The sequence below is a fragment of the Astyanax mexicanus genome, chromosome 12, assembly GCF_023375975.1.
Source record: "Astyanax mexicanus isolate ESR-SI-001 chromosome 12, AstMex3_surface, whole genome shotgun sequence".
Lineage (NCBI taxonomy): Eukaryota > Metazoa > Chordata > Actinopteri > Characiformes > Acestrorhamphidae > Astyanax > Astyanax mexicanus.
In genome coordinates this window covers 50,803,534-50,816,033 of record NC_064419.1, presented here as the reverse complement: position 1 = coordinate 50,816,033, position 12,500 = coordinate 50,803,534, and the positions used below count along the sequence as shown (strand labels likewise).

The 12,500-nt window shown below is 44.7% G+C and overlaps 1 protein-coding gene and 2 long non-coding RNA genes across 8 annotated transcripts in view; 1 reads left to right on the top strand and 2 right to left on the bottom strand.

Moving 5' to 3' along the window:
• The window catches only part of LOC125806075 (uncharacterized), a 2,299-nt gene extending 231 nt beyond the window's left edge, over window positions 1–2,068 (bottom strand). The window contains exons 1-3 of the long non-coding RNA XR_007441399.1: window positions 1,801–2,068; window positions 778–1,738; window positions 1–746 (exon numbers count right to left, since the gene is read on the bottom strand). The exon at window positions 1–746 is cut by the window's left edge and continues 231 nt beyond it. This is a non-coding gene — a long non-coding RNA (uncharacterized LOC125806075). The remainder of the gene's footprint in view (window positions 747–777; window positions 1,739–1,800) is intronic.
• The window catches only part of pde4d (phosphodiesterase 4D, cAMP-specific), a 76,974-nt gene that overhangs the window by 20,622 nt on the left and 43,852 nt on the right, over window positions 1–12,500 (bottom strand). For 2 of the 4 annotated variants that reach the window (XM_049485602.1, XM_049485606.1), the window contains exons 2-4: window positions 2,888–3,079; window positions 2,399–2,435; window positions 2,082–2,158 (exon numbers count right to left, since the gene is read on the bottom strand). In XM_049485602.1, coding sequence (XP_049341559.1) covers window positions 2,082–2,158; window positions 2,399–2,435; window positions 2,888–3,079 — 306 coding nt within the window. Of the gene's footprint in view, window positions 1–2,081; window positions 2,159–2,398; window positions 2,436–2,887; window positions 3,080–9,598; window positions 9,842–10,835; window positions 10,987–12,500 lie in introns of those variants that run through there. The other 2 variants (XM_049485604.1, XM_049485603.1) reach the window with 2 other exon arrangements.
• The window catches only part of LOC125806074 (uncharacterized), a 1,163-nt gene continuing 160 nt past the window's right edge, over window positions 11,498–12,500 (top strand). Inside the window, exons 1-4 of one of the 3 annotated variants that reach the window (XR_007441398.1) lie at window positions 11,498–11,590; window positions 11,674–11,714; window positions 11,837–11,933; window positions 12,172–12,500. The exon at window positions 12,172–12,500 is cut by the window's right edge and continues 160 nt beyond it. This is a non-coding gene — a long non-coding RNA (uncharacterized LOC125806074). The other 2 variants (XR_007441397.1, XR_007441396.1) reach the window with 2 other exon arrangements.

Below are 12,500 nucleotides of genomic sequence, written 5' to 3'. Positions count from 1 at the left end.
TACGCCCGCTTTGAGAATCCTGACACACCCCCCAGCACCAGACTCCCACACTCACCAGGAGAGGAGCCCCTCAGCGTGACACCAGCAGAAGTGAGGAGGACGCTGAGGTGGATCAACCCCCGGACACCTGCTGGACCGGACAACATCCCTGGACGGGTGCTAAGAGACAGCGCAGATCAGCTGTCCCCACTTGCTTGAAGACCGCCACCATCATCCCAGTCCCCAAGAGCTCCACAGTGACAGGTCTGAATGACTACCGGCAAGAAGCCCTCACTCCGATAGTCACAAAGTGCTTTGAAAGACTATTTCAGGCCCACATCAAAGCCACCATCAACGTCACTGTGGATCCACACCAGTACGCATACAGGAAGAACTGATTCACAGAGGATGCCATTTCCTCCGTGGTCCACACTGCCCTCACCCACCTGGAGCAGAAGGATTCCTACGTTCGGATGCTCTTTGTGGACTTCACATCTGCTTTCAACACGATGATTCCTCAGACCCTGATAACCAAACTCTCCTCACTTGGACTGAGCTCCTCCCTGTGCAACTGGGTCCTAGACTTCCTGACCAACAGGTCACAGTCTGTGAGGATCTGCGGTGGAAGTGGTTGACAGCTACAGGTACTTGTGTGTGCACCTGAGCAGCAACCTCACCTGGAGCAACAACACTTCCACTCTGGTCAGGAAGCACATCAGCGGTTCTACTTCAATACCTCATTTACTACAACCAGCAGGAGACAATACCTCATTTACTACAACCAGCAGGAGACAATACCTAATTTACTACAACCAGCAGGAGACAATACCTCATTTACTACAACCAGCAGGAGAAAATACCTCATTTACTACAACCAGCAGGAGACAATACCTAATTTACTACAACCAGCAGGAGACAATACCTCATTTACTACAACCAGCAGGAGACAATACCTCATTTACTACGACCAGCAGGAAACAATACCTCATTTACTACAACCAACAGGAGACAATACCTCATTTACTACAACCAGCAGGAGACAATACCTCATTTACTACAACCAGTAGGAGACAATACCTCCTTTACTACAACTAGCAGGTGACAATACCTCATTTACTACAACTAGCAGGTGACAATACCTCATTTACTACAACCAGCAGGAGACAATACCTCATTTACTACAACCAGCAGGAGACAATACCTCATTTACTACAACCAGTAGGAGACAATACCTCCTTTACTACAACTAGCAGGTGACAATACCTCATTTACTACAACTAGCAGGTGACAATACCTCATTTACTACAACCAGCAGGAGACAATACCTCATTTACTACAACCAGCAGGAGACAATACCTCATTTACTACAACCAGCAGGAGACAATAACTTATTTACTACAACCAACAGGAGACAATAACGTATTTACTACAACCAGCAGGAGACAATAACGTATTTACTACAACCAGCAGGAGACAATACCTTATTTACTACAACCAGCAGGAGACAATACCTCATTTACTACAACCAGCAGGAGACAATACCTCATTTACTACAACCAGCAGGAGACAATACCTTATTTACTACAACCAGCAGGAGACAATACCTCATTTACTACAACCAGCAGGAGACAATACCTCATTTACTACAACCAGCAGGAGACAATACCTTATTTACTACAACCAGCAGGAGACAATACCTCATTTACTACAACCAGCAGGAGACAATACCTCATTTACTACAACCAGCAGGAGACAATACCTCATTTACTACAACCAGCAGGAGACAATACCTTATTTACTACAACCAGCAGGAGACAATACCTTATTTACTACAACCAGCAGGAGACAATACCTCATTTACTACAACCAGCAGGAGACAATACCTCATTTACTACAACCAGCAGGAGACAATACCTTGCTTTGTCTGTTTTTCAGAACTACAATTAAATACTAAGCTTAAATATTAAGGTAGAAGGTTTATAATTCAGTGTTGTGGATGATTAATTATTAATTAACTGTTATATAAATCCATTTTCCTCCTTAGATTTCCTCTTTTAATAAAACTCAGAGTCTCATGAGCAGAAATGAAGTGATTCACTCACTTGTTGGAGGATCGTTCCTGCTGGACGTTGGTCAGAGCTGAGAAATTATTCCGGACAGTTCTCAGACTCGCCAGGACCTGCAGAGAGAACTCAGTCATCAGGCTTTTATATATATATATATATATATATATATATATATATATATATATATATATATATATATATATATATATATATTAATATATATTTACATTGATCATGTTCCTGAAATAACTTTATTTATTAGTGTTTTAAATTTGAATTCAGCTAAATATTTATCAGACAGGAAATAAGAAACGCTGCTTGATGGAAGCAAAACAAACATGGTTCCGTCTCACCTGAGCAAACGGGGTAACGATCATGTCGTCTCCATGTCTACAGAGAAAACAGGTTCCGTTAGAGAGAAACTGACAACATCAAATCACAAACAACACGATAAACAGCCCGGTCTACAGTTTAACCCCTTCGAGGTGTGATGATCACTAATTCTCACTTTGTAATTGTGTTTATAGAGGAAAAAAATTCTGAACTTTATAAAGGTTTTCTGGGGACAGATTAAATGTTGCACACAGGAAGTGATGCAGTTTTTCTGCTCTGATGTTCGGATCAGTCCAACAGACATTTTATAGCTTATTTGATGATATTTTTGAGAACATAAACCAGCCTGTATGGCAACCAATCATTTTTTACAGATCATTAAATCTGATATTTAGAAAGAAAGTCTCTGTGCCTGAAAGCGTTAAAGAGAAAATGCTTGTTTTAATAGAAACAAATCAGATCAGGTGGGCACCAGTAAACCTTCAGCAGCAGGAAGCAGGTAAACCTACATGTCGCTGGCGATGGACGAGTTCCTGGACATGGATTTTGGTGAGAGATCATAGTCGCTGTCGGATCGATACAGGAATGACTCTCTTCTCTGACTGTGGACGAAATTAGCCGACAGGATGAGTCCTGATCCCGGACTCGCCATCGGGTCCAGAGGGCTTCGTCCTGAAGACGCTCCATTATCAACATCGAAACTGTGAAAACAAACCAAACAAACACAGTCAGACAAAACAACACAGACACAGATTCCCTTAAACTACCACACCCAGAGTCTACCACACCCAGAGTCTTCCACACCCAGCATCCACCACACCCAGAGTCTACCACACCCAGAGTCTACCACACCCGGCGTCTACCACACCCAGGGTCTACCACACCCAGAGTCTACCACACCTGGCGTCTACCACACCCAGAGTCTACCACACCCAGAGTCTACCACACCCGGCATCTACCACACCCAGAGTCTACCACACTCGGCATCTACCACACCCAGAGTCTACCACACCCAGAGTCTACCACACCCAGCGACTACTACACCCGGCATCTACCACACCCGGCATCTACCACACCAGGCGTCTACCACACCAGGCGTCTACCACACCTGGAGTCTACCACACCCGGCATCTACCACACCCAGAGTCTACCACACCCGGCATCTACCACACCCAGAGTCTACCACACCCGGCATCTACCACTCCCAGAGTCTACCACACCCAGAGTCTACCACACTCGGCATCTACCACACCCAGAGTCTACCACACCCAGAGTCTACCACACCCAGCGACTACTACACCCGGCATCTACCACACCCGGCATCTACCACACCAGGCGTCTACCACACCAGGCGTCTACCACACCTGGAGTCTACCACACCCGGCATCTACCACACCCAGAGTCTACCACACCCGGCATCTACCACACCCAGAGTCTACCACTCCCAGAGTCTACCACACCCAGAGTCTACCACACCCGGCATCTACCACACCCAGAGTCTACCACACCCAGAGTCTACCACACCCGGCATCTACCACACCCAGAGTCTACCACTCCCAGAGTCTACCACACCCAGAGTCTACCACACCCAGAGTCTACCACACCCAGAGTCTACCACACCCAGGGTCTTTGATACCATATATAAATCTAAGCTGAGTTGATCCTGGTTTAGCAGAACTGTGTTTATCTGATTTAAATATGAATTATTAGACGTTGTCTGATGAGGTTTTTGTAAAAACACGTTGCTTCTTTAGAGTAAAATGGGAGTTGAGGAGTTAATAACACTAACTGTTTTTAAGTAACTTAAGTTATAGATTCTGTAACACTAATTTAATCACATGATTTGTTTGTAAAGATAGAATATAATTGTAACGAACACAAATCAGACGTTTAAAGTAAAATAAAAAGAGGTAGAATCGATGTTTTTGGAATTGGGTTTGTACTTGATGGTGAGGAGGTATGGAAATGATGACATTAATTAGACATTATCACATCAGTCTGAGTTTTATTTTACAGATAAACTGATAAGAATGTTACTGTATTCAGATTCTCTAATCCGATAATCTGATATTGAACTACATGCTGCTGTTTATACGATTATGATTTATCATTTTATTATAAAGTGCGTTATTTAAAGGCATAGACTGGGAGATGGGTGATGTTTATGTTGTCAGTAATAATGTAGAGTATTATCAGCTGCAGTGTGTGTGTTTTGTACAGTGGGACGTCAGTGTTGGGTTTACTAGTGAAGCTTATCTTCCTCACACTCAGCTGTTCAGGCTCCTGGTGATCCTGGTGATCCCCCTCCCCTCTTTAATCCTCTGCAGTATCACTTCAGTTCTGAAGGGATTCCCTCCTGCTTGACGTTGGCGTGATGCTGCGTTACGCTTCTGCCCCCCCGCTTACATCAGCGGTTACCTCAGCACCGGGTCTCGGGCCTGTGCTCTCCCTGATTACTGAGGCCTGGCACAGCCCGGCCCGCTAACGGCTAATGCTGGCTAATCTTCTGTGCTGAGGTGTAAGGCGGAGCTGGCGTAACTCGCTCTGCATCACCGCAGTGCTGAGAAAACAAAACCGACTCCACCGTCACCCAGCCGCACAAAAGCCCCCCGTCTGCTGGAACACGTGCAGCTCTGAGCCCAGTGTCTACCAGCCGTTTACATTCTATACCAAACACCTTCCATTCTATACCAAACACCTTCCATTCTATACCAAACACCTTCCATTCTATACCAAACACCTTCCATTCTATACCAAACACCTTCCATTCTACACTAAACACACACTACTTTTAAAATAAACAAGTTCAGAACTGCCCACCCGACCACCACCTCACACCCAACACACCCAACACACTCACACACACTCACACACAGAGACTGAAATTTCTATATCAGTAATATTTGCTGCTTCATTCTATAGATCTATAATCTCTCAGTAGTGATTATATGGTGTGATTATATATGTTCTATATGTTACAGTATGTTTCATATCTCTGCATCTTATCCTCACTAAAACACTTTATAATACTGTATCAGTTCTGCACTGTCCTGTCTGATAAACTGTCTCGTCTGCTGAATGTATTGTATTTATTGTATTTATTGTAGTGTTATAGATCTATCGTTACTTCTTGCACTTTATGTTTGTTTATTGTGTTGTTGTTTTATGTTGGTTCTGGAGGAGCGTAATTTAGTTACACTGTGTTCCTGTACTTAGATATAATGATAATAAAAAGCATCCTGACTTATAATTAAAACATGTTCCTGTTTTTTTAGTGCCCTCTAGTGACATGACAACCAGGAGGAGCTTCTGAAGTGTGGGTTTCTCCTCTTTACAGATTCTCTGGTGAGACAGTATCTGAGGGCCCTGCATTTTGGTGGGGGGGAGGGTCAGCCGGGGGCAGCAGGGGGGGGGGGGGCAGTTGGGGGCGGGGTTAGTGGCAAGGTTATTTGTGCAGATAAGACCCTACAGTCAGGAGATAACACACTCACACTCATACAGTTAATAAACACTGGAACCAACAGGAGTGACTCTGCTGGAGTTGAGGAGAACTGGTTTAATGGTTTAGGGTTTAGGGTTTTATGGTTTAATGGTTTAGGGTTTAATGGTTTAATGGTTTAGGGTTTAATGGTTTAATGGTTTAGGGTTTAATGGTTTAATGGTTTAATGGTTTAGGTTTTAATGGTTTAATGGTTTAGGGTTTTATGGTTTAATGGTTTAGGGTTTAATGGTTTAATGGTTTAGGGTTTAATAGTTTAATGGTTTAATGGTTTAGGTTTTAATGGTTTAATGGTTTAGGGTTTTATGGTTTAATGGTTTAGGGTTTAATGGTTTAGGTTTTAATGGTTTAATGGTTTAGGGTTTTATGGTTTAATGGTTTAGGGTTTAATGGTTTAATGGTTTAGGGTTTAATGGTTTAATGGTTTAGGTTTTAATGGTTTAATGGTTTAATGGTTTAGGTTTTAATGGTTTAACGGTTTAGGGTTTAATGGTTTAGGGTTTAATAGTTTAATGGTTTAATGGTTTAGGTTTTAATGGTTTAATGGTTTAGGGTTTTATGGTTTAATGGTTTAGGGTTTAATGGTTTAGGGTTTAATGGTTTAATGGTTTAGGTTTTAATGGTTTAATGGTTTAATGGTTTAGGTTTTAATGGTTTAATGGTTTAGGTTTTAATGGTTTAGGGTTTTATGGTTTAATGGTTTAGGGTTTAATGGTTTAGGGTTTAATGGTTTAATGGTTTAGGGTTTTATGGTTTAATGGTTTAGGGTTTAATGGTTTAGGGTTTTATGGTTTAGTGGTTTAGGGTTTAATGGTTTAATGGTTTAGGGTTTAATGGTTTAGGGTTTTATGGTTTAGTGGTTTAGGGTTTAATGGTTTAGTGGTTTAGGGTTTTATGGTTTAATGGTTTAGGTTTTAATGGTTTAATGGTTTAGGGTTTAATGGTTTAGGGTTTTATGGTTTAATGGTTTAGGGTTTAATGGTTTAGGGTTTTATGGTTTAGTGGTTTAGGGTTTAATGGTTTAATGGTTTAGGGTTTTATGGTTTAATGGTTTAATGGTTTAGGGTTTAATGGTTTAGGTTTTAATGGTTTAATGGTTTAGGGTTTAATGATTTAATGATTTAGGGTTTAATGGTTTAATGGTTTAGGGTTTAATGGTTTAGGGTTTAATGGTTTATTGGTTTAGGGCTTAGTCTCAGGTTTAGGTTTAGATCTCTTCTGACTGCACTAGCAGTGTGAACTGCTTTTTAATTTAAATTATTATTTCATCAGCAGCACAACTGGGTTAGATATCAGAATGCTTTAAATTAACTCATTTCTGATTGTTTTGTAGATGACCTTGATGAAGTTGTTCTCATGGCTCTAGTTCATGCTCAGCCAGTGCTCAGTGCTCAGCCAGTGCTCAGTGCTCATCCACTCAGTCAGTGCTCAGTCAGTGCTCAGTGCTCAGCCAGTGCTCAGTGCTCATCCACTCAGTCAGTGCTCAGTCAGTGCTCAGCCAGTGCTCAGTGCTCATCCACTCAGTCAGTGCTCAGTCAGTGCTCTGTGCTCAGTCAGTGCTCAGTGCTCAGCCAATGCTTAGTGCTCATCCGCTCAGTCAATGCTCAGCCAGTGCTCAGTCAGTGCTCAGTGCTCAGTCAGTGCTCAGCCAGTGCTCATTCAGTGCTCAGTCAGTGCTCAGTGCTCAGTCAGTGCTCAGTGCTCATCCACTCAGTCAGTGCTCAGTCAGTGCTCAGTGCTCAGCCAGTGCTCAGTGCTCATCCACTCAGTCAGTGCTCAGTCAGTGCTCAGTGCTCAGCCAGTGCTCAGTGCTCATCCACTCAGTCAGTGCTCAGTCAGTGCTCTGTGCTCAGTCAGTGCTCAGTGCTCAGCCAATGCTTAGTGCTCATCCGCTCAGTCAGTGCTCAGCCAGTGCTCAGTCAGTGCTCAGTGCTCAGTCAGTGCTCAGCCAGTGCTCATTCAGTGCTCAGTCAGTGCTCAGTGCTCAGTCAGTGCTCAGTCAGTGCTCGGTCCTCAGTGCTCAGTGCTCAGTCAGTGCTCAGTCAGTGCTCATCCGCTCAGTCAGTGTTCAGTGCTCAGTGCTCAGTCAGTGCTCAGTGCTCATCCGCTCAGTCAGTGTTCAGTGCTCAGTCAGTGCTCAGCTAGTGCTCAGTGCTCAGTCAGTGCTCAGTCAGTTCTCAGTCAGTTCTCAGTGGTCAGTCAGTGCTCAGTTGGTGCTCAGTGCTCATTCAGTGCTCAGTCAGTTCTCAGTGTTCAGTCAGTGCTCAGTGCTCAGTCAGTTCTCAGTCAGTGCTCAGCTGGTGCTCAGTGCTCAGTCAGTGCTCAGTGCTCAGCTGGTGCTCAGTGCTCAGTCAGTGCTCAGTCAGTGCTCAGTGCTCAGTCAGTGCTCAGTGCTCAGTCGGTGCTCAGTCAGTTCTAAGTGTTCAGTCAGTGCTCAGTCAGTGCTCTGTGCTCAGCTGGTGCTCAGTCAGTGCTCAGTGCTCAGTCAGTGCTCAGTTCTCAGTGTTCAGTCAGTGCTCAGTCAGTGCTCAGTGCTCAGTCAGTGCTCAGTCAGTGCTCAGTGCTCAGTCAGTGCTCAGTCAGTGCTCAGTCAGTGCTCAGTCAGTTCTAAGTGTTCAGTCAGTGCTCAGTCAGTGCTCAGTGCTCAGCTGGTGCTCAGTCAGTGCTCAGTGCTCAGTCAGTGCTCAGTTCTCAGTGTTCAGTCAGTGCTCAGTCAGTTCTAAGTGTTCAGTCAGTGCTCAGTCAGTGCTCAGTGCTCAGCTGGTGCTCAGTAAGTGCTCAGTGCTCAGTCAGTGCTCAGTTCTCAGTGCTCAGTCAGTGCTCAGTCAGTGCTCAGTGCTCAGTCAGTGCTCAGTGCTCAGTCAGTGCTCAGTGCTCAGTCAGTGCTCAGTGAGTTAAGCAGTGTGCAGTGAGGAACTCAGCCTCCCCCTCAGAAGCTCCTGACTGCTTTTCTTTTAGAGACTGAAAGTCGTGTTTACTGAGCCGACAGACTTCACTGATAGTGATGACATGCAACATTCCTGAAGGGGCTCTTTCCACCACACCCAGCGCCCTCTAACACACACACACACACACACACACCCAAATACCCTGCAACCCAGTCATAACATTATAACTGCTTAGAGAATATGATATCATTAGATTCAGCTTTACTTTACAGATACCTGAGCGCTCGGCTCCACCCGCACCCTACACCACCCCCTGCACTCCACCCCCACCCCCTGCGCTCCACCCCCAACTATACAACCGGCACAGGAACATACGGAACAAGACCGGACAGGAGAACGGATCTTCCCTGCACCCACAGAGCTCTGCTGTACACAAACCTCCCGCGCTCAGGAGTGTTAAACCCCCACCCCCCGTCAAATTACACACTCTCACACTGCCCAACAACTTTATACTTTACACACCAACACACTGCCTAACATCTGCCCAACATCTAACAGGACACTTCAGTAACTGACCAGCTCACCAGAACTCAGAGCAGGAAGCAGATCAGAACTGTGGTATATTGAGGACTTGAGGCTGGAGGAAGTGGTGTGAGGAACAACAGAAGGAAATGTCAGCAGCGGAGGGGGGGGGGGGGGGGGGCATAGATAAGAAAAGGCCAAGGAAACAGAACCCGGTGCAACGGAGCAGAACCCGGCCCAGCAGAACCAACAGGAAGTCAGCGGGAGAGACAGAAGAAGGAGAAGAGACCCACAGACCCTCTGATCTTTACCCGTCAGCGTTCTTCTGCAGGCAGCTGGTGGAGCGTGAGCGAGGCTTCATAATAATGCTCATAGTGGACCACCGGACCACCGGCCTGAACCACCGGGCTGAACCACCGGACCACCGGCCTGAACCACCGGGCTGAACCACCGGACCACCGGGCTGAACCACCGGGCTGAACCACCAGACCACTGGGCTGAACCACCGGGCTGAACCACCGGGCTGGATCAGTGGACTGGGCCGTTGCTGGGCCGGTGCTAAAGCTCACACTGAGGGTGTTGGATCAGTCCCTCAGCCTCCACTCCCACTCTCCCTTCACCACTCACTCTAACCCCGCCCACCACCACTCTAACCCCACCCACCACCACTATACAAAGAAGCATCTGTCCAATACAGACTCGCCCCCACCCCCTCTCTCTGTCTGTGTGTCTCTCTTAGCCCCACCCCCTCCTCCACACAAACACTCTGCTGCTGTCAGGAAACACTTTTTGTGGAGTGCAGAGAACTTCCAGACCAGTGTGAGTGTGTGTGTGTAGTGTATTGTGTGTATATTGTGTATGTGTGTGTATGGTGTGTGAGTGTGTATAGTGTGTGTATAGTGTGTGTATAGTGTGTGTGTGTGTAGAGTGAGAGTGTGTCTGTGTGTGTAGTGTGAGTGTGTATATGTGTGTAGTGTGAGTGTGTATATGTGTGTAGTGTGAGTGTGTGTGTCTGTGTGTGAAAGTGTGTGTAGTGTGTATAGTGTGTATATAGTGTGTGTATATAGTGTGTGTATATAGTGTGTGTGTATGGTGTGTGTGTGTGTATTTAGAGCAGGTAATGCTGTATTAATCTGAACGTAACCCACATTACTCAGAAACAGAACAAAAAAAAATGAATTTAACACAATAGAACAAAACAAAAATTATAAAAATAAATACATTTCAGACACATTATTATCATAATCTGTTCCTACTTTTATCTGTACGATATTTAGTTTGAATAATATTTTATTTATGATATTTCATCTGTACATTTTATCTGTATATTTTATCTGAATGATATTTTATCTGAATTATATTTTATCTGAATATTTTATCTGAATATTTTATCTGTATATTTTATCTGAATTATATTCTATCTGAATTAAATTTTATCTGAATTATTTTTTATCTGTAAATATTACCTATATATTTTAAGTGAATTGTTAGAGGAGCTGGGAGAAGCGGCAGGTTTACAGCCGTCAGCTGATTGTATCCAGGACGTACCTGCGGGATTTAAAGTAGCGTTTCCTCTTCTTGCCTTTAGGAGAATTCATACTGGAGCTACTGCCATCCCACAGTACCCGTCTTCCCACAGAGCGCCAGCAGCAATGACTGGTCCTGCAGCACCGGACGACCCGTCACTGCTGGGCTAACGACTGCACTGATCTGCAGGACCTGCCCGAGCGTCACCTCCACCCCCCGACTCCGCCCCCCTGTAATCCCATCAAATCCCAGTCTGGCCCTGCTGACCGGCTGCCAGCGCAGTCTACAGCACAGCCAGCACAGGCTATCCTTCCTCAACCCGGCCCACAACCCGGCACGCAACCCACCACACAACCCGAAATAGAACCCGGCACACAAACCCAGCACACAACCTGTCACAAAACCCGACAAACAACCCGTCACAAAACCCACCACACAACCCGAAACAAAAGCCGCCACACAGTATAAAGTACAGTATAAAGGTGTATAGTGAGGATCAGGTGCAGCTTCTGTAACTAAAGTTAAATAGTGATAAAAAGACCCAGACCTCTGCAGTGAGGTTCTGATAGTGAGGTTCTGCAGTGAGGTTCTGTAATGAGGTTCTGTAATGAGGTTCTGCAGTGAGTTTCTGTTAATGAGGTTCTGTTAGTGAGGTTCTGTTAGTGAGGTTCTGATATTGAGGTTCTGATATTGAGGTTCTGATATTGAGGTTCTGCAGTGAGTTTCTGTTAATGAGGTTCTGCAGTGAGGTTCTGTTAGTGAGGTTCTGCAGTGAGGTTCTGTTAGTGAGGTTTTGTTAGTGAGGTTCTGATATTGAGGTTCTGATATTGAGGTTCTGATATTGAGGTTCTGCAGTGAGTTTCTGTTAATGAGGTTCTGCAGTGAGGTTCTGTTAGTGAGGTTCTGCAGTGAGGTTCTGTTAGTGAGGTTTTGTTAGTGAGGTTCTGCAGTGAGGTTCTGTTAGTGAGGTTCTGCAGTGAGGTTCTGTTAGTGAGGTTTTGTTAGTGAGGTTCTGCAGTGAGGTTCTGTTAGTGAGGTTCTGTTAGTGAGGTTCTGTTAGTGAGGTTCTGCAGTGAGGTTCTGTTAGTGAGGTTTTGTTAGCGAGGTTCTGTTAGTGAGGTTCTGCAGTGAAGTTCTGTAATGAGGTTCTGCAGTGAGTTTCTGTTAATGAGGTTCTGCAGTGAGGTTCTGCAGTGAGATTCTGCAGTGAGGTTCTGCAGTGAGATTCTGCAGTGAGGTTCTGCAGTGAGATTCTGCAGTGAGGTTCTGCAGTGAGATTCTGCAGTGAGGTTCTGCAGTGAGATTCTGCAGTGAGGTTCTGTTAGTGGGGTTTTGTTAGTGAGGTTGTGTTGGTGAGGTTCTGCAGTGAGGTTCTGTTAGTGAGGTTCTGCAGTACTACAGTTGTCTGTAATGAAGCTCAGTGAACAGCAGAGGGCGCTCTGATACAACTAAACTACAGATCAGGTCTGGGATAAAAAAGCAGATCCAGAGGCGCCGTTTAATCTTTAAACACAACATGATACAAAATAATAAACTGTAAAAAAACTATATAAAATACAGTGAAAAAACCTGAATTATAGTAACTATTTATTTATTTAAAAAAAATCATAAATATAAATACTAAATAAATCACTGTATAATACCTCACCCTGAACATCCCATAATCACACACTCCACCCAGAACAC